This window comes from Papaver somniferum, chromosome 7 (assembly GCF_003573695.1).
Source record: "Papaver somniferum cultivar HN1 chromosome 7, ASM357369v1, whole genome shotgun sequence".
Taxonomy (NCBI): domain Eukaryota; kingdom Viridiplantae; phylum Streptophyta; class Magnoliopsida; order Ranunculales; family Papaveraceae; genus Papaver; species Papaver somniferum.
The window spans coordinates 70,795,862-70,822,907 of NC_039364.1; the positions used below are offsets into that span (position 1 = coordinate 70,795,862).

General features: G+C 35.7%; 1 protein-coding gene across 11 annotated transcripts; it reads right to left on the reverse strand.

Annotated features, from left to right (window-relative positions):
• Positions 1-17,592: 17,592 nt before the first annotated feature.
• LOC113297579 (protein CYCLOPS-like) lies at positions 17,593-26,242 on the reverse strand. 11 transcript variants are annotated; one of them, XM_026546093.1, is made up of 14 exons: positions 24,125-26,237; positions 23,541-23,617; positions 22,269-22,356; positions 21,620-21,947; positions 21,217-21,272; positions 20,785-20,904; positions 20,631-20,679; positions 20,480-20,532; positions 19,440-20,128; positions 19,009-19,055; positions 18,812-18,866; positions 18,506-18,554; positions 18,190-18,318; positions 17,593-18,071 (listed from the first exon to the last, which is right to left on the reverse strand). In XM_026546093.1, the coding sequence occupies exons 2-14, from the start codon at positions 23,584-23,586 to the stop codon at positions 17,948-17,950; spliced, it is 1,833 nt and encodes a 610-aa protein (XP_026401878.1). In that variant the 5' UTR covers positions 23,587-23,617; positions 24,125-26,237; the 3' UTR covers positions 17,593-17,947. The 11 variants fall into 11 exon arrangements, with proteins under 11 accessions (XP_026401878.1, XP_026401885.1, XP_026401887.1 ...); XM_026546100.1 differs by having other exon boundaries at positions 21,620-21,933; positions 22,269-22,744; positions 24,125-24,181; XM_026546102.1 differs by having other exon boundaries at positions 21,620-21,835; positions 22,269-22,744; positions 24,125-24,180.
• Between the last annotated feature and the right edge of the window lie 804 nt (positions 26,243-27,046).

Sequence of the window (27,046 nt, forward strand, 5' to 3'; positions counted from 1 at the left end):
CAGCCAATCACAGGCTCTATGAGCATTGGCCTCTCTCATTTGCACATTCAAAACATAGCAACAGGAAGCAACTATCTAGTTCATTCACACTTGACAGTGCACAAGGCTTCACTGAGCCTTGGCCTGAAAATGATTAGCTCATGCTAACCATGAAGTGACAACATGCATACACTAACATAGATAATTTAAACATAAATTGCAGCAAAACAAATGACTACAACACATAAGCAAATTGCAACATACAAACATACAAACATACAAGCACTGAAATTTTCAGTTCATAAAATTTTGTTCAATTCTCTACTGGCTAGTCCAGAGAGGTAAAATAGTGTCTTCCTAATGCTTCCCCCAACACCAATTTATACCCATTACACAAAATTAGCTTTTCCCCCAATTTTCCCCAAAGTCAGTAAAATTAGGTTTTGCCAATTACCTACTGTTGATGAAATTCTCGCTCCATCTCGTCGACCCATCCTTCTATTTCTCTTCCTGAGTCATCTCCCGCTCCAATTGCTGCTCTAACATCAACTTATATCTTCAATTTCTCACCTAGGGTTTCAGTCGGCAGAGATGAGAAATTGAGGAGATTAGTTGATGTAAAACGTGATAGTGATGATGGGTATAGGTAGAGTGATTTGGGGAGAAAATAGTGGAGTGATTTGGGGGCGTCAGGGAGAGGTGGTGATGATGGTGGTGCGGCAGGTGAGGAAGGTGGTTCTGCAGCAGGGTAATGGCGGAGAAGAAAGGGTTCGATGGTTTGGGAGAGAAGGGTGTTTGGTTAGGTGGATGGGTTCGGTCGCTAGGGTGTGAGGCGGCTTCATCCAATTTTGATGTTCTGTGACGCTGAGCCGTGGGATAGGGAGATGAAAGATCAATCGGACGGTGAGATGAAGTGAAGCTTGTAGCGACCGCTGGATTTTTTTATACAACGAAGTTAACGGCTCTAGATGGGGTTAGGTGTTGTAGTGTAAGGCGGAGATATCAAACGTTGATGAACAGCAAGGGATCGACGTTGGATTCAACTACCATCTAATCTGAAGGCTTGGAATTTCAGCGCTGTGGTGCTTGGCAGAGACTTCAGATTTTGATGCTCTATGAAGGAGCGACCATCGGATGCTTCTGGTAACTGATCTGACGGCTGAGAACGGAGGCGCTTTTGTGTGTAGAAAATGAGGTTGTGCGCACCATTCTTCGCGGCTTCCTTGCGTAATTTCTCCCGGCTTTTCACTACTTTTCTGCTCTTTTCGCTCCGCGACTCATCCGAACTTTATTTATTACCTAAAAATGCAAAATTAATTAATAAAAATATTTATTCTTGAAAACAATGAAAATACAGAATATGGGGTAAAATGTAGAATTAATGCATAAAAGATGAGTTAAATTGCCAACAAAAAGGGATAAATATATACATTATTTGGCACTCATCATACACCTCACCAGTTCCATTATGTCCGTTCACATCTCCAACTCCATCTTCTGTACGTCTGATCTTCTTTACATCTGCCAGCCTGTTGCTTTCAATTTTCAAGCTCTCTGTCGATCAAACCACAGCAAACCGGCACCAACAAGTATTCGTTGCTGCAGACTCATCACGAATCTCCGAGCATCATCAGTTCACCTATTCATTTATCGTCCACCAGTCACAGCTTGACAACGAACTCCAATCACCATCATCATATCACGGCAGCAGCAGAGCTTGAGTAATTCCTTGCATATGTATTAACTTCACTCGAACCAAGCCCTAGACTCCACAATTCAAGTTCAAACTCTTGGCAGTATGAACCACAGTACCACTTAGAATTAGTCTTCATTCACATCTGCATTCGACAGTAACTGCTTCGCCGAAATAAGCACAAACTCGGAACAACACCATCTTCTATCTCCGGACCATTGAGCAGTTGATAAAACCCGTATCCAAATGCTTTCGAATACATCCCACTGTGGGAAATCGATACACCTCCACTTACTCTCTATGTTCTTAGCTTCGGAGCCTTCAAATTCTTATCAAACCCGTCGTTTACAGCCATGCAATGGCACCAACATTAATAACAACACCTCCATTTCGATTCTCCGCAAAACCAACTCATCCATCTCAAACAATGCCACCATTCCGTCCTTCAATTTCATGTCGAGAACCCCTAGAACTCCAGCCATTACGGACCTTCTCTTCCTGAACTTCAGTTCACACTCAAACTGCAAACCCAACTTCGCTGCTGATCGATCACCACCACAGCTGCAACTCAGCTCCTTGTTTCGCTGCCATCTCAGACAACTCATCTCCCTCTCTCAATGAACTAACCACAGACCCACTCCTTTGACATTGTTGTTGCAGTTCGTGTCCAACCACAGCTCTGAACAAGCCATTTCATCTCCGTCTGACCAACCAACTTCCGTTCATCTCATAACCTATATAGCAGCAACAATTGTTCCTTCATTCACAATTCAATCTATACCCGATATTCTCATCACAGTCAACCTCCATTTCGACCAAATTTCAGTCCAAGTTCAGCCACCAGTTATCATGGCTTGTCGTTGCCGTATTCAGTCCTCAACATCGTCCTCCACCGGCAAACCATCTCTGCCATACAGCCACACAGACATGTGATGGATAAATGGATGCATCGTCCACAAATTATTCACCCACTAGTGGGCTTCACCTTCTAGAACAAACAAAGACAGTTCTTTGTTTCCACTTTCATGCAGGCAGTGAAGCGATTTAACGCTGCTGATATATGAAGGTACCAGGCCAGCCATATTTCGTTATTTTCGTCGCAAATACTTATTTCTCGAACAACACCTACAAAGATATAAAATATCAAAATAAACAAAACCAAGTACTAATATTACAGAGAATTGAGACTAATATAGAGACATAAATGCGTCTATCATTAACCTCAGCCCGTAAAGAACCAAAAGTTTCTCTACCCCATTTTTTGATAAAAAATTTCAGACCTTGTAGTTTTTTTGCTAGAATAAAACTTGGACTTCCATGAAAAGTTAAATTAACCCACCATAATTTCATATTATCCAAGAAAGCAGGATTATCCAAATAGTAATTCTCAAACTTAAAAGAAGGCTTAGGAATATTACCAGAATTGCAATTCAAGAGAATTGGTGCATAATCTGAAGTAGGCCTCTTGAGCCTGTATTGAACCACAAAAATACACTTATCCTCCCAATCAGTAGTGAAAACAAATCTATCTAATCTCACCAAAATAAGTGGATTTTGAGAGTTTGTCTAAGTAAAGCATCCTCCAGACATAGGAATGTCCACAAGATTGTTTGAATTGATGAACTTTCAGAAGAATTTCCTACTTATTTTACAACCACCAGCCTTATTTCTTTCTGATTGATACAAAATTGTATTCCAATCTCCTCCTAAACACCAAGGTCTCTGCATTAGAAATCTAACATCCTGAATTTCTTGCCAGAACTGCTCATAGTCATTTGGATCAGTAGCTCCATAAACAGAAGTATGAACCCAAGTAAAATTATCATCCAAATTTCGAAATTTCAGAGAAATCGAAAAAGCACCTAGTAAACTTTCATCCATAACTACTACTGAGGGATTCCACATAACAATGATGCCACCAGATCTTCCCTCAGATGGAAGAACTGTAAGAGCATTGCTCGGTCGAACTCGCATGTGTTGCTATCTCAAGCATGTTTGTCAAGTTTAGTTGTCAAAACTATATGTCTTGATTTCTAGACTACTTATATCTAAGTCTCGATTTAGGACAGTTTAGTGTAGTTGAGCTCCAGACTCCATGGCGATCATCTTAGAAGACGAAGAACTACTCAAGGAACCAGTGGAACTTCATCCGACTAAAAGGTATGTGGAGACTTGAACTTATCTATCACTCAAAAGTCTACTATACCTCCTACTCTTGAGACAAAGTCGTATAAGTATGATAGTTTTCATACGTACACATTTGTTATTTCGAGCAGAGTTTACTCGCCTATCTTTTTCTCGAAATATGTGTTGGTAAGCTTTCGCTTTAACCGCATTTCATCTTAACCCGTGACGAAAGTAATTATGACGTTTCAATCTTGAAAATAGCTTTGATGACGATAGTTGTGAATAACGACTATTATATAACATTATAGAAGAATGTTTCAATGATTGAAATGTAGAGTTGAGATTACGTAACCAACTATGGATATAAGCATATATAGTGTGTTCGCACGTTAGTTTATAAATCCATGTGCCGGAAACCAGGTTGGGTACGCGTACAAGCGGAAGTTTTCGAACCGAATTTTTTTGCTGAGTTTGTAAGTTTGCAAACTGTTAAACCAGTCACCTTAGGTACGCGTACCCACAGAAGTTTTCGACCGAAAATTTCTGCTGAGTTTCTAAACTCAAATCCGGTAGCTATGGTACACGTACCCGTACGCGTACCCAAGCTGGTTATATTTCTCAAATCGGAAGTTCATGAATTAAACAATAAATCAATAAGGAATGCAATCTTTGCAAACCATGGCTATATTGTTAATGAATTGATTCAAGTGAATCAAACCGATTTTGTTTCAATTGTGTCTATTCATAAAGACCTAAGCAATTGAACAACTCTTCAACTAGTTCTTATGAGTCATTTGAACTAGTTATGTGAATAAGATGAATATGGTTAGTATGGAAGTACTCATATGATTAACTATTTGTGAACCAACTAAGTATACACGTTTAGGTTTGGTTACTCAAACCTAAATGAAATACATTTCATTTGTGTGTGACAAGCTAAGTTTCGATCTAACGGTTGAAAGATACTAGCTTGGTTAAATCAGTTTTTTCATCTAGCGGTGAATATTGAATGCTTTGTTACCAAGGTAACTTGGATTGCAAACCCTGATTTGAAAACTATATAAAGGAGACATATAGCAACTGGAAAAACTAATCCCCACACCTCATGTGTGATACTAGTTGGTTTTGCTATAATGGATTCTCCTTTAACCTTAGGTTTCTTCTCGAGACCCTGTAGGTTAACGACTGAAAGACTTCATTGGGATTGTGAAGCCAGACGAAACTACTTCTCTTGTAGTTGAGCGATCTGATCTTGCCATTTTCTATCGTACGAGTTCAATTGAATAATTGACTTGAGATTATATCTCCGATAGGGCAAGATAAAAATAAATCACAAACATCTTCGTCTCATCGTTTGTGATTCCACAATATCTAGTTTTGCTACCGTACGATTTAGATTATTGTGAGGTGATTGATAATTCTATGTTGTTCTTCGGGAATATAAGTCCGGGTTATCAATTGGTTTATGTTCACCTTGATTTTATCAAAAGACGAAACAAAACTCTTAGGTTTATCTGTGGGAGACAGATTTATCTATCATCGTATACTTTTCTGTGTGATACATATTTGTTTATTAGAATCTTCGACTTTGGGTCGTAGCAACTCTTGGTTGTGGGTGAGATCAGCTAAGGGAATCAAGTGCGTAGTATCTTGCTGGGATCAGAGACGTAAGGAGCGCAACTGTACCTTGAATCAGTGTGATATTGATTAGGGTTCAACTACAGTCCAGACCGAAGTTAGTTTGTAGTAGGCTAGTGTCTGTAGCGGCTTAATACAGTGTGGTGTTCAATTAGGTCCCGGGGTTTTTCTGCATTTTCGGTTTCCTCGTTAACAAAATTTCCGGTGTATGTGTTATTTCTATTCCGCATTATATTTTGTAATATAATTGAAATATCTCAAGTTGTGCGTTAAGATCAATCAATTAGAATATCCAACCTTTGGTTGTTGATTTAAATTGATTGACACTTGGATATTGGTCTTTGGTACCATCCAAGTTTATCTCTCTAGTATTTGATAAAGACTCGCAAATTTCCATTTGCTTGAGTATAGATCAAATCGAGAGATTGAGATATTAACTCTTTGATATACTTTTATCTAGATTGAGTTTGATTGTATAGTTGATTCTATAGAAACTATATTGGAGTTAGTCCATACAGATTGCTAATCGATATATTGGGTGAGGTTGTTAGACCCCCGCTTTTTCAAGAACTATATGCTCACAACCATTACTTCCCCACAATGATCTCACCAAAGAATAATCAATTGACTTCTTATGTGTTTCTTTGATGGAAGCAATTGTCACTTTATTTCTACGAATCGCATTACGAATAGATGTTACTTTCAGTCACTACCCAAGCCCCTAATATTCCAAGATAAGAGGTTATGATCCATTAGAAACATATGCAACCCGAGAAATAACATCATGTTATGGAGAACTATAAGAAAGAATACCTGGAGAAGTATCATTAAAATCCTCACTTATAGTTCCTCTTACTTCTTCTGCTGCCCAATTTTCATCACCTGAATCTTCATCAAAATTTTGAAGACCATCAAAATCATTATGAGTCTCAACCTCATCCTCTTCTGAATTCTTCAAATCAGTTAACATTTTCTTGCAGATCCCACGTGAGAAATCATTATCACATGTAATCCCCAAATTTGTGTTGAAAGAGATATGATAGTTAACCTTATTGTTGATTTCCTCTTCTTGTATTTTGTCGGCTGATAGGTGAGAAGATAAGGTATCCTTGCAGGTACCCGTTGGAGCGACTGACGAATTTGAATTTGAAAGTGACGGTGATGATGTGGATCTACCAATCTGTCTTGATGAACTCGAGGATTCATCTAACGAGTAAGAAACAAATGGATCACGGGCAGGCATGGATGAAGCTCTCTTATACAGGTCTGAGCCCGATGGGCCTTCAAGCACCTTCTCTCCCATATAAGGATCACTAAATTCTGTATTACTCGAAGATTTATCCAACGTATCAGTTTCATTCGGATCATGGGCAGGCCTGGATGGAGCTCTCTTATACGGGTTAGAACTCGATGGGACTCAAACACCATCTCGCCCATATAGCGATCCTCATTAGCTGAGTCGTATGAATCAACTACAGGCTGAGAATCCGGGTCTAAGACCGCACCCGAAATTAATTTACTCTGAACCTTATAATGACTCATACCCGAGTTATGAATTGCCTTATTAGCAAATCCCACTGATGGAACGAAAGATTTTGTGGTTGAGTCCGAGTTGAAAAGTGGATTTGTCATCCAACCCGAATTCGCGCCAACATCTGAAATATTCAAACTTGAATTTGAAATTCGCACGTTTTGAAATTTGTCAATACGCTGAAAATCCGGTGATGAAGACCAATTCACCGGAACTGTTTCCATATTCTTCATTCCAACCAGCTCAGAAGTAAAAGTAGGTGCATCATTTATGGCGTAATAATCTTTAGGAATGACCACTGCCGATATGAGTCTTGGTTTAATCAAACTATGACCAACAACAAGATCCATGATTCAATTATCATGATTCAAAAGAGAACCCTTACTATGATCAAATTTTTGTCTGTAAGCCACATTAATTCGATAATGATCGAAATGCACCTTCCTTTTAGAGTGTAAAATTGAAATTCATTCAAAATAGATCCATAAATTGGAAAACGTTATTACTGCAGAAATATTAAGAAACCTTGATTCTACAACAATTTAACTTCGAAAAGTTCGTAGTTTCTGCATGAACTTCTTTACATGATGAGCAAATCTCACAAAACACTGACTCATCCCATAGATGAAATGGCAGTTCTCGAACACCAGTCCAGTGATCACTAATAGCAGATTCCGCAAAAAAAAAACAACAAGAATCTGAAGCTTCACATTGCTTTAGCACAATTTTGGATTTGCCCTCACTAAGAATAACAGGTTGTGCAAGAGTATTATGCATCTGTGCAGACTTAGATAGATATAGAGCATTCTTCCTATGATTCATCCTAGCCGAGCTTCTCGGTCTGTCATTATACCTCGAGAAGTAGAAAGAATAACAATACCCATTCCTCCTAAAATCCAAGGAATTCGTTGAGAGTTGGAATAGATTCGTAGACCAGGCCGGATGATACATTTTAAAATAGTTCTATATGGCCCTTTCCTATTCCTTCTATGTCGAAGGGTTAAAACCAAGAAATTTTTGTTGCTTTCTCGATGTTTTCTCACGTTTTCGATAAAGCCATCTCGTAGAAGTATTTTCACAATGTTTTTGGTAATATTAATAGATGTTATTCGAACCGTTCCTTTTTTACCCATGTCAACATTTCGTATAGTAGTTATTATGTCAGCAATTGTGTCCCTACCCATGATGAACTATAATTATTGGTGCCTCCTAGTTTTAATATAATCAACATGCTCGTTTTTTTTATTAATTATAAAGTTAAGGGATATACGTGATACATAATCTATTAAATTAATTTAATCCATTCCCAAGACCCTACTCTATCATATCACGGGCTTGTACCCAGTTAAAATGATTTAGAATAGTCTTAGAAACACTAGGCCACCCTCTATGAAAATTAATGATCTCCACAGCTATACCCTTAGAGTAAAGACTAAAATCACTAACAACATTACATGATGATGAAGGAAACAGTGGAAATTCTTTATCAGTAACCACCTTTGGAAACATTACTGAATTAGATTGAATCTCTTGCTTATTTGGATTCAGGCAGTTCCAGAATTTATTCCAAATTGAGCCCTTGTCTCCACAAGGAACGCAAATGAATCTTGACTTGTAATCCTTTGATGATTCGAACTTTGATATCTTCATAAATATTCCATTAGTATTTGGTAGTACTTCAATCAAAACCATCGCTTGATTAAACCTTTTTGACTAGATTTGATCTGTTGTTGCCAGACCTTGTACATCTTCCAAAATGCTCGAAGAAACCCACTCAATGGAGTTAGTTGGTAATAAAACCCAATTTGATATACCCTTAAACCTCTCCAAAATCTTGAGTCCATTATTGTTGTATGAGAACCCAAAAGTTTTAGATTTTAAAAATAATGATTGCGAAGTAAACTTAACCATGGCTTTAGGTCAGGGAGAAAGAAGAAAAGATAATTGAAAAGGGGAGAAGAGACAAAGATTGATCTCCAAAGTGAAGATCAAATCAAATAAAAGAAGAGACAAAAGGAAAGGAAAAAATTGCCATGATCAAGTAGGAAAACTGGTCAAAACTAGACGGCCAGTGTCAAGGAGATAAACTCTGTATTGTTGTTTTTTCAAACTAAAAGTATTAAAACCTCCATTCTCTCATTTTCAAATATTATATGAATTCATAATTTTTTTCATTATGTCGGCAGTGGATATGGATAATTTATACTGCATTTTCACTAATAAAATTAGAACCCTCTCCAAATGTGTGACTCATTTAAATCTAGTTCGCTGAAAAGATGTTTTAGACATGAAAGGAAAGCAACTTCTATATTTTATTTCCACGAAAGATTATTACCATCTATTTAATGTTTTTTTGTGTTTGACACAGTTTATGGATAAATTTGATAACTGTTTGCTATTTGTTTTCCAATTTATAATTTTTTTGGTGATATGGGCGACAGATTAAGATGCCTTGTAGTGGTGTTTCACCAATAGAATCAGAACCATAAAGGGCACACTCCAAATGTATATAAAATTCGCTTAAAGGATGTGTTAGGCAGTATGTCAAACGATGTAACCTTTTGAATATTGCACTTGTTGATTACCACCGGACATAAACAAAGAGATGCGTCTCTCTTCAAGTGGTACCTATTTTTCTCTATATATTCTAGTGAAATTGAGAAGAAACAACAGCAGAGACTTCTTTTTTCCCTCTGAAATATTCTCATTCTTCATGCTTTCAATCTAAAAGTTCTAAGAGAATTTCTGATTTTGTTAAACCACAAATTCTGGACTTTGCTGTAACTTGGAAGTGGTTTGCTAGAACCCTTTACAAATACTCTAAGAGAGGGGGAAAATATCACTTTTACGCGCCTCAAAATTATTGTATTTTAAAATATCAAGTCCAAGTAACAATCTTAAAGTGATATTATGGAGGAAGTTTAAAGTGATGAATCAAGATATCTATAAGTTTGACAAATTCGACGGAACAGACTTCGCTCGCTGGAAGGTTAATCCTTTTTCTTCTTACTATTTTGAATTTATGTTTTTGATTTGAAACTACAACCTTTTCCAGAACCAAGTGACAAATACGTAGAGAAGATAATTGCAGGAATAAATAAACTACAACAAGATGAACACATATACAATGTACATATACTAAACAACATATCAGATATAATGTACGACCTTTTTTCTCCAATCAAGTCTTCACTAGAAATCAGCACAACATTAGAAAACAAGTATGTGATGAAAGAAAGCGGTAGAAATAAGTTCCTTCAAATTTAGTTTTATGAATTTATTATGGTTGAAGGAATATCCATCATGGATCATATAAATGAATTATTGGTCATAGTCTCTGAACTGCGTGAACTTAAGGAAGTTTTTTAATCGTTACAAGTGGGTACTATTATGGTTAAGTTACCCATAACTTGGAACAATTACATGAATAAACTTTTGCATATGTACGAAACCATAAGTTTGGTGGAATTGCAAAAACATATTCAAATTGAGGAAAAAAACTAGAAATCGTGAAAAGACTATATCTTCTCAATTTGGAGTTCACAATGTCGAAGAGAACAAATATCAATGTAAACAATATGGAAAGTTCAAGGAGAACAACAAAACCAACAAAGCTAATAACAAACAAAAAGTGGGATCTTATTACCATTAATTGTGGAAGAATATTACTGAGCATGAAAATGCCAGTTCCAACAAAATAAATGATGCACTGCCAATTTTAACAAAACAAATGGTGCAAACCTAATGGATGACAATATCAGGCATGCGTTTGCAGTGGCCTCAATGTTGCAGATTGGGATGATTACTGAATTGGATATGGCAAAGGCGGAAATAACCATAAATTGGTGGCTCGACTCTGGTGCAACCATTTGTATTTTCAAATTCAAAGCACAGTTCAAATATTTGAATGTGAGTGGTTAAGAGGTGTTTACGGGTAATCAAAATTCTTTAAAAGTACTGGGTAAAGGAACAATTGAAATTCAGTTCACTTTCCGGAAGAAACTTATTTTGGCAAAGATTCTTTATGTACCAGAAATTCGAAAAAACTTGTATCTGCAAATATATTATGTAAGAACGACATTAAGGTCGTATTCAAGTTAGAAAACTAATTCTGAAAAAGGATGGTACGTTTGTTGGGAAAGGGCACTTATGTGATAGAATGTACAAACTTAGTATTAATAAAAAAAAAACGTACCATGTATACCACCAACTTTTTTGTTTGAATCTATAAGACAAAACCTAATACTATCAACAAGCAGACCTTCAGAAAAGATCCTTATATATGATTGTACATATGGTTTATCTTTTTAGTACAATTCGTAGTTTGGATCAAAGATATGTGGGCCTGATTTTATAAAAGAAATCTTGGACGATCTCAAAAATCAATATCCAAGATCAACCTAGTATGTACTGGCACGGTTACGACCGAATTCCAACAAGAATAAATCTTATAATTTATATTTCAAGATACAAATTCTCAAGAATAAAACTTGTAGGTTCTATACACCTGAGTTAAACTATTTAAATTGATATCGAAGGGGATACTAAGAAAATGACCATGTGGGTAAATACATTTAAGAAAATAACATAGTTTTTTTCAATGTTTATTTAATACCATACCGTTAGAAAAACCATCAGAACCGTCGAGTTTAGTAAAATCTCGTCGACTTGTCAATTTCTCATCTGATGAGATGAGACTTTGATGGGAGTAATTACCAAACTCCCCATTACTCTAAATATGTTAAAACAATCTTATGTCGTCCACGCGTTGGATTAATCGACGAATGAAGAATAACTCCACCAGATTGTTACATGCGTTTAACATCGACGGTTCAAGATTAATGTTTACCAAATTATAGCACGTATTTAGAAGATAAAGCTTTAAGAAAACACCGGGTTTTCATTCTGTTCGTGTTTCTCCGCCTCTCCTTCCCTCTTAAGAAATTATACATGAAGAACAAAACTCTGTGAAGATTTGAGATCAAAGGGTTTGTTCTTATATTATCAGAGTTTTCACTTTTAGTTTTCAGAATTATTCTCCATGATTTCATTAGGTGTTTGTAGATTGGAGTTTTATGATTTAATTGAAATAAAATTTAAATCTTACACTTCTAATCTAGGATATCTCTAATTCAAAAATGGTGATAAGTGTTTCACTGGGGGTTTGGAGCAACGGGTATTCTTAGTTTTGGTTGAATCTCAATAATTAATAAAGATTGAATCTTGTTGTAGAGTTTTATTTTTATTTTTATTTTTTTTTCTTTGCGAATTTTGGGTGGTATTTTTAAATTAGGGTTCTCTGGTTTTGGAATGAAGATGATTTGGAGGTGTTGTATTCTTAATTTCATGGTGATTAATCACATAAGAGACAACTATATATCAATCACATAAGATAATTATTATACGTAAATGCAGTACTGATATCCAAGTTAGTCTAATTTTTTCCCTTTAACTGTTTGTCATAATGCTTAAAAGAACAATGAGTCTCGATTCTAGTAATTTTCTATACAATTGGATATTTTTGAAATCTAAGGGCTGAATTTGTGTTAAGATGAAAATTTTGAAGATCCATGTTTTAATTTGTGGCAATTTCAATGATTCATTAATGCGTATGGTCTAATTTTGTGTATTAGGGGACTGCTCTGTCTGGTGGAAAGAGTAAGTAATTAGTTGATTTACTTGTTAGAGCACTGCTCGGTCGAACTCGCAACCGTTGCTATCTCAAGCTTGTTTGTCAAGTTTAGTTGCCAAAACTATAAGTCTTGATTATAGTCTACTTATATCTAAGTCTCGGATTAGGATAGAAAGTGTAGCTGAGCATTATACTTCACGTCGTTCATCGATTGAAGACGACGAACTAATAAGGGAAGATTGTGGAACTTCATCAACGAAATGTATGTGGAGACTTGAACTCATCTATCACTCAAAAGTATATCTACTCTATCTCCTATTTGAGACAAAAGTCGTATAGCTATATAGACTTCGATTAGACACATTTGATATTTCGAGCTGAGTTTAACTCGCTTACATATTTCTCGAAATATGTGATGGTAAGCGTTCGCTTTAACCAAGTTCGTCTTATATCCTTGACGAAAGTCAAAAGATAATCATGTGAAATCGCCTGGTAACATCTTATATGATTTGTGTGAGACAGTCACTTGGTGTAGACTCGTAATGTTTCGTATTGATCATTGAATCACTTGGAAATTGCTTTGAAGCTAATAGTTTGTGTGAGACAGCTATTCCCGTCTTCTAAGAATGTTTCAATGATTGAAATGAGAGTTTAGAACAATTAACAATTAATTGGATATAGCACAGTATGCGTACTTGTATGCTAACTGTTACAAGTTATTCCAAGTCCGGGAACCATAGTATGCATACCCTTATGCGTACTGCTTGGTTAGTTGAAGTACGAGAACTTAGTATGCATACCCGTATGCGTATCGGCGTAAGTTCAAGTCCGGGTACTTAGGTATGCGTACCCATTTGCATACTTGAGTGGGTTTTTCTAAAATTGGTTTGTTCATGAAGTAATACATTTATAAATTAAGGAATGCAATCTTTTGCAAACCGTGGCTATAATGTTCGTGAATCGAAATCGATTTTATTTCAATTGTGTCTTGTATACTTCTATGAGAATATAGACAATTGAACAACTCCATAACTAGTTTCATTTGAGTCATTTGAACTAGTTGTGTTAAGATGAACAAAGTTGATATGAAAGTGTTCATATGGATAACTTCGGTTAACTATTGTTGAGCCAACAAGGTGTACACATTTAGGTACGGTTACCCATATCTAAATGAAGTCACTTTTCATTCGTGTGTAACAAGCTAAGTTCGATCTAAATGTTGAAATATATTTGATTGAATGTAATAAGGTTTTCATCTAACGATGAATATTAAATGCTTTGTACCAAGGTAACATTGATTGCAAACCCTGATTTGAAGACTATATAAGGGAGAACTCTAGCAACCGGGAAACCTAATCCCCACACCTCCTGTGATAATAGTTACGACTAGAGTCGATTCTCCTTTAACCTAGGTTTTTCCTAGAATCATTATAGATTAACGACTTAAAGACTTCATTGGGATGTTGAAGCCAGACCCAACTATTTTCTCTGTAGTTGTGTGTTCTGATCTTGCTTTATTCTATCGTATTGAGTATTATCTTCTCTAAGATTTGCTCGAGATTTAATCTCCGATAGCAAGACATAAAGTAGTCACAAACATTTTCATCTCATCGTTCGTGATTCCACAATATCTTGTTTCGCTGTGAGGTGATTGATATTACTAGGCTGTTCTTCAGGAATATAAGTTCGGTGTATCAATTGGTTCCTGTTCACCTTGATTTATCAAAATACGGAACAAAATTCATAGGTATTTATGTGGAAGACAGATTTATCTATTCAATAGACTTTTCCGTGTGAGACAGATTTGTTTATCAAGTCTTCGACTTTGGGTCGTAGCAACTCTTAGTTGTGGGTAAGATCAGCTAAGGGAATGAAGTGCGTAGAGTCGTGCTGGGATTCAGAAGCGTAAGGAACGCGACTGTACCTTGATCAGTGTGAGATTGGTTAGGGATCAACTATATTCCAGTCTGAAGTTAACTTGCAGTAGGCTAGTGTTTGTAGAGGCTTAATACAGTGTGGTGTTCAAATATGGACTAGGCCCCGGGGTTTTTATGCATTTGCGGTTTACTCGTTAACAAAACTTCTGGTGTCTGTGTTATTTCTTATCCGCATTATATTTTTTTATATAATTGAAATATCACAGGTTGTGCATAGTTCAATCAATTAGATAATCCAATCTTTGGTTGTTGATATAAATTGATTGACACTTGAATATTTGTCTTTGGTACCGTTCAAGTTGTTTATCATAATAATCAGGCTCACGGATTCTATCTGTTTGATTTGCTGATTACATTGAGAAACAGAGATACAACTCTTAGATATATTTTCATTGATTGAGTCTGACTGTCTAGTTGATTCTCTTGGAATTATATTGGAGTTTGTCCATACATATTTCCTAAACGAAATATTGGGTGTGGTTATTAGACCCCCGCTTTTTCAATTGGTATCAGAGCATGCAAACACGTTTAAGACCTTATAAGTCTGTGTTTGTAGCGATCTGACATTATGGATAGAAGCGTTATCTCTATAAACGTACCACCAGTTTTCGATGGCTCGAATTACTTATAGTGGAAAATTGTTATGTGTGCCTTTCTTCAAGCGCGTGATTTTCAATCACGGGCTCGTGTAGTTAATGGCTATGATCCTCCGGTTGTTACAGAAGGCGATGTAACTGTATTAAAGGATATTGACTCCTTTCTTCATGAACCTTATGTTCCAATGGCTGTTGACGACAGACGATAAAGAAATTAACTCCTTTCTTCATGAACCTTATGTTCCAATGGTTGTTGAGGACAAGGAGTTCGTGGACGATAAAGAATTTTTCAATGGTCTTAATGTTTAGGAAACTTCGTATGAGGATTTATTCTTGTGTTTTAAGAAGTATAACTAGGATTTGGAATAGAAATTATTGTGAGTACACATAGTTGTTGCCAACGATTTCATCTTGCAATGTTTTTAGATTTATTTATTGAAATTATAAAGTTTATTTGGAAGATGATTTTGCAGTATTAATCTTTATTGGTTTTCTATATTGCAAAAAATAACTTTGTAGGATATGACTGTTTACATCCGTGAACTATGATTGTCCCATATATTTCAAAAGTTAAGTCTATTATATGTCATTATGCTAATATCGATGGAAAATAGAATGTACTTTTGATAACAAAGATTAAGTCTATGATATCATTATGCAAATATTGATGAAAATAGAATGAATCTTTGAATATTCCGCAGTATTGATTTTTCCCTGATCCACCTCTTTGTGTAAGTACTGTGCGACTCCGTAAATTCTCTTATGTTGAGCATTTCTGATAAAATTAATCATGGGTTCTCTTGTGGTTAATTTAATTGAGTTTTCTGGATACAAATTCATGTTTCATATAATTTGTTAATGTCCAAAGAAATCCTTCTTTTCTTGTAAAAGTAAGGTCGCTCTTGTTGTTCTTTCGGGAATGACATTTTATAGGGGAAAATTCTTAATTGAACTTGTGTTTAATTGCAAAATCTTTGTGGGGAGTGCGGCTGTGGAATTTTGTAAGAGTTATCTTGTATCTTTATAAACTCCTTGATGAATACACTAAGTTTCGACTATGTGAAATCATCGAAATACAGTTGATATGTTCTCTTTTAGTCATGAAGTATCTCTGTGAGAATTTCATTAATAATAATTAATGTGATTTCAGGTGAATTTCCTTCGTTGTGGTTAAAAGATGAACAAAGCTCTCTTCTTAAAGCTTCTGGCCCCACCAGATAATATTTAGACCAATAAAATCTTTTGAGAAAATTTAGATCAATAGGAAATAATAGCTTCTGGCCCCACCATAAAATAATTTCTTAAGTAAAAAAATAATACCTTAAGTAAAACAATTTTACCGGCCCCACCCGAAAATAATTCCGTAAGTGGAAAAAATACGGGTAAAAGAAAAAATTAAATTGAGTAAAAAGAAAAACTTCATGGGTATTTATTTTTTAATCATTTATTAATTTATTCCTTTGAAAAATAAAATATATCTTGAGTTAAAAAAATACTTCGCAGGTAAAAGAGAAAAATATCTTGAGTAAAAGTAAAAGAAAAATACTTCACGGATAAAGAAAATATCTTTAGTGAAAAAAATACTTAAGCGGTAAAAAAAATCTATTTTTATTTTACGGGTAAAAAAATATTTAAAAAAATCTAACCATGAACCATAAGCCTATTTTTATTCACCAATACGTATTTTTCTCTACAAAATATTTAAGACTGCTCAACAACTATATATATAAATCCCAAATTTTATTTTTGTACCAAAAAATTACACCCGCAATAAAACATAAATATTTGGGCCCGTGCAGAGCATTGGTGTCACACCAGGTACTAATAAATTTCTTCCCGAATCACACGGCTTGTCACTAGGCTTCCAACTAAGATAATAGTCCTTGTGAGATGTAATTTCTTACTTTTTTACCCAAACAGAAAAAATTAATGATACAGTTGGTAGAGCGCAAGGCTTTCAACCTTGTGGTCGTGGGTTCGACCCCCACGGTGGGCAAATACTATTTATTATTTTGTTTTATTTTATGTTGATGGTAGTGGGTTCGCATGGCTGGTTTTGCAAAACAATCCGCAACAAAGTTTCTTTGGCAGCCTGGGTGTGTAAATATCACGATCTCATCACCTTCCAATTCCAAATAATGCATTTACATAACTACCAGGCCAGGATATGTGGATGGTTTTGCAAAACAACCCGCAACTAAGTTTCTTTGGCAGCATAAGTGTGTAAGGATCACAATCTCATCCCTTCCAAATAATGCATTTACATTTTTTCTTTGGCAGCATAAGTGTGTAAAGATCACGATCTCATCATCTACCAGGCCAGGATATGTATGTGACTATTGGAGTTGGCTACAAGTATTTGAACTGCTTATGTTTTTCTGGTACAATGTTTTTCCAGCATTGTTAGTCAAAATTCCGGTTCATTAGTCAACACTACCAACTTTCCACGCATGACCTCATGAGAATATAAACCCTGTAATGAATTTCATTTGATGTTTCCAGCACATATCTTAACAACCAACTAAATACATGTTTTCTCTTTTGAACAAGTATAACAATGATAGCTAGGATGACATTGGAGCTGTAAGATATGCACCTTTTTTCTTCCAGTAATGCACAACTCCCATCAACTGTCACAGATACTTGTGGATTCCCAGGGTTGAGTTATACAATAACTTGTGTACCTCACCACACTAAATACCAATTTTGAAAAGCTTCATATTTTTACCAGTTACAGGTCTAAAATTGAACCAACAAGTATAAATATATGAATTTAATTTACTTATTTTTTGTTTGAAGCAATATGAGAGATTTTCACATTATACCAGATCCTGAGATGATTCTCTCGATTTCCTCTAATAAGCGTTCTTTTTCATCCGCCAAATCTTCATTCTGTTTTTGAAGATCTTCTATTTGTTTAGTCTGCTCAGAATCCTTCCTGAAACTCAATCAAAACAAATCTAAGCCATGCATATTTTTCATGACAAAGCTGAAATTCAATGTGGCAACTTAATTTTAACTTAAACTCCTGATCATGAATGACAAAGTTAAGTTACCTATTCATGAATGACAAGTTAAGCTTGAGTGATCGAACTTCTTTCTCAAGAATTTCACAACGTTTCAGAATCGATTGCATATCTGATGGAGTTACTGGTGACTGATTCCTTTCCTTAGCCTCTGCCATCCTGAGATGGACAAAAACCAAAATAAGAACCAAATTCACAATAAACCAAACCAAAAGCTGTGCTTGGATGGTTAGCTTGAGATATCTGTCTTGTGCCCTAGTTGATTTCACAGGAATGTGTGTTCAAAAAACAAAAACAAAAAGAGATTTGTTCGTCCCTTGTGGTATCAAATTGCCAGAGTACGTACTTGCGTGAGCGCTCCACCCTCCGCTTCTTTGTAGGATCCGCCTTGTCCACTGTATAATGCCTTTTAGTTAGAGTAAATTATTAATTACGTAAGAGTGTATCCTTTCCTATGTCGATGCATCAATGTGATAATAATTTCGTATACTTCTTTGAAATAGCCACTATTATATCATTGCCGAGATTCCAAGTGTGTAATATAATCAATTTGAATAATATTGTTTTGCATCTTGATTCTATGAAATTCCGCTTCATAACTTGCCAGGAAGTGAAATATACAATTGTAGTCTTTGAGAGCTTTGATAATTACCTGTTCCTCCAGAGGTTACGGATCCCATTCGAACTAGGCTTCCTTTGTGCTGAGTCTAACAAAAAGAAGAGCACTCCAATGTTCATGCACATATTTTAACTTATGACATTGGATCCTAATCTCTAGCAACCCAAAAAAAAAGGAAAGAAAAAAGCAAGAAACTTCTGAAAGATGTACCAAACAGTAAAAGAGCATACCTTGCGATCATCTCTAGAGTTTTTTTCATGTATCCTCTCTCTAAACTCTGTATTCCAACAAGGAAGAAGGTCATCATAAGATGTTGGTCCATTTTCAGTGACAAACATTAATGGAAATCAAAAATGTATGATGTATTAATAAATGAACCTTAATGCTGGCAACCCTGGAAGTATACTAAAACTCTCTTAATTGAAGAAAGAAAATCAATGGGAAATGCAAACTCGTCAACTTCCATCAGTAGGTATAAAAAATGAAAACCTACATACGCCCCTAAGTTTCAGGAGGTTCAAATTTGAACAAAAAACTCGAATATCAATTATGGTTTTTAAAAGTAAGACTCAGGCACAGACGGGCAATGTCGGGAGGAGAGAAGGGAGGGAGATAGAATGCGTGCATGTTAAGTGACGCGCCATTAAGGTATCGCTCAAACCTTTAGCTCTTGAACCGTTTTCCAGACTTCCATTGGCAACTTGTTTCATCAGACTCTCGCAACCGGATGGTGTTTGACCTGAAATAGGACCATCATAGACTTCAAAACCAGTTGAAAGCCCAGGTGCAGCAGCAGATGATTCACTTTGAGAAGGTTCTTGACAAACATAGCCCATTTGAATTTGATTTGGCGGGGCAACAAAACCGTCTAAATCTATGTCTATTGCTCCTTCGAATGTTTGCAGCTTATCAGGGCGCTTCACTTCAACACCAGATATTCCTTCATAAGTTGGTTGCGGCTCAAGTATATGATGAACCATTTGCCCTTGGTCGAAACTCGGATTTCGACTGACTTCTTGAGAATGATGACTCCTAAATTGACTACTTTCAATTGTTTCTTTTTCCATCTGGTTAATAAGTTTCTTCCTTTCTAGGGTACCCTTCAACATGCTCACCACAGAAGAAACTGCATCTACAGGAAGTATAGGAGCGTTGCTGAAAGAAGATGTCGTTGAATTGGAGGGAGACATGAATGTTCTTGGTTGGCTAGGAATTTCATGTACGTCACTGAAACTACTTGTGGTTGCATATTGCGGTCTCATTCTACTGAATCCATGTTCTGGGGCGGTACTATGTGTCGCTTCAATTCCATTTGATGATTGACAATTTTGCATGGCTGTATACCTTCTTCTGTATAAACTAGAGAGATCAGCTTGAATAGAAGAAAAAAAGTTCTTCTCACAAAATAAAGAAATAAAAGAGGCTTAGTGATATATCAAATAGACAGCTCTATTACTGTGTCAACATGATTGCTGGATTTGAATCGCGCAAATGATGAACAAAAGTAATAAAAACTAGGATACAATCATACATATGAGTTGTGCTACGAGAGATTAAATATTTAGAAGCAAGTATTACAAGAAAACCCCAGAAAGGACGTCCTTCGGTTTCTGTAATTGTGAAACTGAAAACAATTTAACTAAACAATTTTGTGTCACATAAACAGGGCGTCTAAAATGATGCTTTTGGAAAAACTTGTACCTTAGTTCAGAAGACCGGCTTCTTGTCATGGGTTGGGAACTCTGAAACCAGGCCTGCATCGAAGGATGTATTAAGAGATCACTTAAGTATCATATATATCATTTTAATAAGACTACTAGTGTGCATATAAAAGAAGTGAATTTAATCTGACCTTGGCTAAATACATGTTACTTGCTTGTGTTCCTTTTTCCTCAACATTCCTGGAAGGTTAATATGATTGTTCGTCAACATATAGCATTCCAGATTTGCCTCAGAATCTTGATCCAATATATACAGTGTTAAAAGATTTTGTCTTCAAGATATACCTGAATGGGAGTTCTTCTTGGTCACTTGAGATTTCATCGACTATCGACAAGGTTTGAGGGAACAAAATATCGGTGTTCCCATGTTGCTGACTTACCAGAGCAGCAAGTTCAGTGGACATCCTGATTTCATATTTTTACATTACAAAAGCAACCACATAAGAATGTCAGCAGAAAGATGCCGAAGTTCAGAGAAAAACCTATTATTAAGAAATTGTAAAGTTCAAACAGAACTTGATGGAAACCCGAATAGCTAGGAAACTCAACGTATCACAATGAATAAGAGACCTTGTTTAAGGTAACTCTTGAACATATGAAAACTACTCTGTGATGTAAACCTATCGGAACACGGGTGAGGTTGAGGTACCCTTTAAAGTAAAAGAAATATTATGACATAAGCAGAGGAACCTCAATTTCCTGTTGGAAGCTACTCACCGTCGAGATGCTTGCCGAGTTCGATGTGCTATGCCTGTTGAATTGTGTCCATTAATCTGCAATGAAACATGTTCGTGAGAATAAACACCTTAACAACAAAGAAATCTATAACATAAAACCAAAGAAACTTCACCCAGAAGTCTTGAATATTGTGAGGTACTGAATGGGGTAAGTATGTCAACTACTAGACTGTACAAGTTAACAGGAATTTGTTCATTCTTAAGCAAAAAACGTGCTTAAAATATTATTGATTGCTCAACACTGTTCACTGAGCAATCAACACTGCACAATACACCAGCTCACTTCAAACAAATATACCAAAGGAACAAATTTATATCCAAATTGTCCACCCATGTATAGTAAACAAAGTAAATGAAAACCAAAATGATAAATTGGAACTTGCCTCTCCATTATTGAGCCAACTATTGAAAAGTTCTTCGCTATCTGCACGAAAGCTCTGAGACAGATTCTTGAACCCAAGCATTTCCATTGTTGGTGTTGGCAATCCAAGTGAACCTTCAATCAAAGATTTCAGAAAAATCTCTTCACTAGAATTCCTTAAGAATTCCGAAATACCCCTTCCTTCTATTTCCATGAAACTCTTCTCCTTATCACTCCTCTGAACAACTTGATGAGAATCCAAATAGTTAGGATTCTGATGATTATCACCTTCCATTTGTATCAGTGAATTGTTCATTGAACTTCTCCAATCTCCATCTAAAACCATTATACTGAGGTATGACAAGAAGAATTAAAGACTCTCTTCACTATTGTTCTAGAAAAGAGACCACAGTAAGTATACAACTACTGCAAACTGTCATATCATTCAACATTAAGAATCACAACCTCATTTTGAACAGAGCAATATCACACAAAAAAATACAGATAAAACATATATATTTCTAATCCAACTTTTGCTTGGAAGAGAACTGATGGACACCATATTATTTTTAGTTTCATAGAACAGCAATCAGCAATTAGTTAAGGAATATCACAAACTTTAGTACGATCAATGAAGAAGATTCACACATATAATCAAGAAAACAACTAACCTCTCATGAAATTTCACTCTTTCACAAGCTTTCTTAGGACTTTTCACCAAAATTTTCCAACCAGACTTTGAGTTTAACTTGTTGATGTCTAACTAATTATCCCAAAAAAAAAAGAATGCAATAACATAACGAAAATAACTATGACAAAAACCAATTTTTATTAGTTAATCACTTAATTAAACATCAAATATACAGTGTGACATTTAAATATAGGTAACTGAAACTTATTGACTACTGTAAGAAACTAAGAATGAAATACAAAATTTGCTTAACAAAATGGAATCTAGTTTCTCTTATAGTTCAGATTCCTGATGACACGAAGTTTGTCTTTTCTAGTACACTTCAGTATTCAAAAGTATTCAATGAAGTGGCAGGTATTTCAAGTCACATGTGGAATCTGACTTGGCAAGTTTCAATTATTAGCATCTTATGTCCTCCTGTCAAACAGTCATTGCTATGTTGAACTAGTCCATGACCTGCCATATCAGCAATTTATTTGGGATAAAAAGTCTTAGTATTCCAGTCAAATAATCTGAACTGTCATTGCAGGGTAACAAGTTTACTGTAAAATATTGAAGCCATGAAAAAATGAGAAAGACCTTCTCCAACTTGTTTATAATAACTAATTATACTAAACCTTATAATTGATTAACATATAAGCAAATTAAACTTGAAATACTATTTAAAAAAATGAAGTAGTTAAGAAAACTACTTTCTTCTAATATTAAAATATTTGGGTGACTCAAATTGTTAGATGTTCTCTATGGAATTATACGATGCATATACCTCGTTTCTGCATGATGCTAGCATATTTATCACACATTAGCATATTAGTTAACAATAAAAAATTGGTGATAAAAAGTTTAACAAGAGAACAAATAGTGCAACATACATATGCAATTTACCACATCACTCCCTTAGAAATTCCAACATATATATCTAGTCTATCTATATATTTCAGTGTACTGAGTTTTCACATCTGCTCTCACCTAATAATTTATATATTATCAGGCGATAATGAAACTAACACAACTTTGACTATGTTAATATAACTTGAGTTAATTGCATATATAACTAATGACTTCACTTTATATTTTACCTAGATGTCACTAATTTGTTTGAATTACACATGCCCGGGTGCTTTAAACCGAGCAGTCAGTTCAAATTAATTCTGAAAATTTAATATGAAAACTGATATCCAACCATTTTACTTACTCGTATATTAGCTTATCAGTAACTGGCAGAAATATCCGTTTTGCAAGAATTGCGTACCTTTGTAGGGTAGACTTGAGTTTATATGAAGAGCCTCCGGCAACATAAAACAGAGTGCGGAGCCGGCAGCCAAAGTACTTGAGTTTCAAAACGATGAGACAAAAACTCAGATTCCTTTATTTCAAAACTTGAACAGAAAAGTACATTTTGATTTCTTAATACTTTTTCCAACAATCACAATCCCAATCCCAATCCCATTCAGTCCAGTGTGAGAAATATGTGTCTTAGTCGAGAGACATCTTCCTCCAATTCAAAGATTCAACAATATGATTAAATTTTTGAATGCATACGTGTAATGTTAATGTTTCACATTCAGATCTATCAGAATTTAAAACAGTTCAAGTTTAATATCACCATCAATATGAGATAAAATTTGTGTAAGAACATCATTTAGGGAACACAACTATAATCATTCACAAATAACAGGAAAACATAATAAGCCACGGTCGTTTTGGTACATGACTATTATATTTTGGAGGCATATGCTGTATTTATATGAAGAAATCAGAAGCTATATATATAAGGTCAGGTAAATATGTAACAAAATTTAACAAGTCATAACTGATAAAAGAAATTGCATATACCTTGGCAATAAAGATGATGTATACCAACCACGAGCAGTGCTTTCCCGAGTTACTTTGCATGTTCTAATGGTATTTTGTCATCTGGGAGACGTTATGCTTCTTCGTTTTCGGTAATAAAACATCCGGCACTACACCATCACCTACCATTTGCTTAGCTTCAGTGAGCATGTCAACCTTACAAAACCCTCAATTTAAAATCCCATATGCCTCAACATCAGGCAAAGAACACAGTTTATCGCGAACTGAAAAGCCCTTGATACTTCATAAATTCTTCCTCCTTTACAAAGACCATCAACGAGAACACTATAACTAACAATATTGAGAAATTTTGTTTTGAAGCATTTCTTCATGTCGCTCGTACAGACTTCACATATTTTCAGATTTGAAGTACGATCAATCAAAGTGTTATATGTGATGCAATTTGGGGTAAAATCCTTTTCCACCACTAAATTGAAAGCTAATATTGCTTTATCTATTCTAGCATCTTTAGATGACACATTGATCAATATTATCCAGGTAATTGTATTCGGTTCCAAACCCTTGCTATTCAATGAGAGTGCAAAACGTTATAGCATTTCTCACTTGAAAGAAAAATAATCAAAGCTTCATCCTACTTACCACGTTATGTGACCCCCATGAGAAAAAAGGTGCAGGTAACTACATCAGGGTCTATATTATCTCTCACTTTGTTTGAACACCTTCAATACATCCCTGATTCTTTTCATTTCACACCAAAACAACAACATTCGGGACAAAACTACTCTCCATTGCTTAAGAAACCAGCGAACATCAGTCGTTCTCCCTTCTTCGCAAAAACCCTTTACAAGTGCAGAATAGGTGACGACTTCCAAAACACAACTTTTCTTCACCATGAACTCATATAATGGAACCCATCTCTAATATTTCTAAAAGTATCAACAAGTGTACTGTAAGTCAAACCAGAGAGCTCGAAACCATTCTTTAAAATCCTACTAAAAACTCCACAAGCTTCAATCAGCTGACCTTTCTGACATAACCCCTTGATAAGAATGTAGTAAATTACCGAACTAGGAGAGATTCCTTCAACAATCTTGTATACTCTTCAATTGCTCCTTAGAAATCTCCAATTTTAACATAAAGTCATAAACATCTAAATCGAACTAAAGACCAACAGCAAACACCCGAAGAAGATCATGCCCCTCTTTCATTTTCCCCACTTCACATTTAATTGTACCACAAAGAACTACATCAAGAGTTCTACCTTTCTCTATCATTATATTATAAAGCTCAAGTGCCTCACATCTCATTACCTTCAGTAATTGGATCAGTGTCCTAAAATCTTGTATAGGAGACCATAAGATACCCTAACATGATTATCCTTGCAAATTTTATCAAGCATGAATCCTGCTTTGTGAAGAAAAAAACAACTTTTTCCTTTTCATTTTTACTGAGGTATCAGTACAGAGAAATGCTATACCCATTTTCTAATTCTCCAGAAAAATATATATTAAAAAGATGACCTGAATTTACCAATGAATTCAACAAATTTGAACTCGCAAAAGGCAAGATAAAAATCATTCTCGTATACATATTAACAGACAGATCAATCATTCCACGAGGACAACATTCAATCAAAAAGAGAGGAGGTGAGTTGTTATAGGGTTTGCGATTAAGGTGTGTTGTTTGGAGCAGTAATAATGATGGAAGTAGTACCTTTGAAGTTCATGATGAAAATGATGCAGACAGCATATAGATTTTCCCGCGCTTCTTTAACCGATTGAAGAACGACTTGTTTAACCTTAGGGTTTTAGCATTCAACTTGCAAATCCAAGTTGTTTTATTTTTCAGGGTTTTAGCAGCTTTTAGTCTCAACTTAACTTATAAAGGTGGGAAAGATCTCAAAATTGTGTCACCCTTGAACCTAAAAAGATCTCTTTCTCTGGAGTCTCTGGACCATATTACTGTCGAATAGACAAAAAGGGTGAGAATCGAATCCTAGAAAATTAGGCTGTGCTTTAGTGAATGTCCTCCGGAATCTGCACATCCTCAGGCTGCTACTTACACTATACATCTCCCTCGTCTGAACTCTGATCTTGGCGTCATTAAACCCTTGTCTCGAACTCTTTGCAGTTGCAATAATTGGACCGTGGAAAAGATGGGTCCTGCAGAAATGTCATTGACCAAGCTGGGCGAAACAGTTACCCTTAGGCTTAGTCCTACGGGCTAGATATATAGCTGCTAGATTGGCCATCCACGTCAGCATGGACAACCTCCTAAGTCTTATGGGATGACGAATCTAGCAGCGAAACGCCGAATGAAACAGCGTTGAGCGCCGAACGGTAACGCGCAAAATCCAAACGCCGAACCAAATAGCGCTAACCAATTTCATTTTTTTAATTTTCATCTTCTCTCTCCCTCATATCCTATCACACCCTAACACGTCACTCTCTCTCTCCACCACACTCTCTCCCACGTTCTTTTTCTTTTCCTCTCAATTCCAAATATACAAAAAAAACAAAAACTCTCTCCATCACATCCTCTCTCTCTCCATCAGGAATTCATAAATAAATGAAATGAAAACATCACACGATGAACCATTCGGCGTTGAGACAACTTTTTGAGCGCTGAACCATTCAGCGTTTCAATCTCGTTGATAGTCGAACTGCGAGCACTTGCTAGGTGAGAGAACTATCAACTATCAGTGTTAACTTTTTTCCAACACTTTTTTTCTTGATTTGCAACACTTTTTGGCCAATTTAGCAGTCCAATCTAGCCCATAGGGGTTAGGCTAACCCCTATGGGCTAGATTGGCCAAAAAGTGTTGCAAATCAAGAAAAAAGTGTGGAAAAAAAGTTAATACTCTATCTGGCTACTTCTCTCTCCTAGCAACTGCTAGCAGTTCAACTATCAGCGAAATTGAAATGTTGAACCGTTCAGCGTTCA

Excerpts from the sequence above, each read along its gene's own strand:
- LOC113297579 (XM_026546092.1), bottom strand. The coding sequence starts at position 24,184 with ATGCAAAGTAACTCGGGAAAGCACTGCTCGTGGTTGGTATACATCATC. Across the intron at positions 20,533-20,630 it reads GTAACATGTATTTAGCCAAG|GCCTGGTTTCAGAGTTCCCA; the intron begins GTCAGATTAAAT and ends CCTTCGATGCAG. Across the intron at positions 20,129-20,479 it reads AGCCGGTCTTCTGAACTAAG|AAGAAGGTATACAGCCATGC; the intron begins GTACAAGTTTTT and ends TAGTTTATACAG.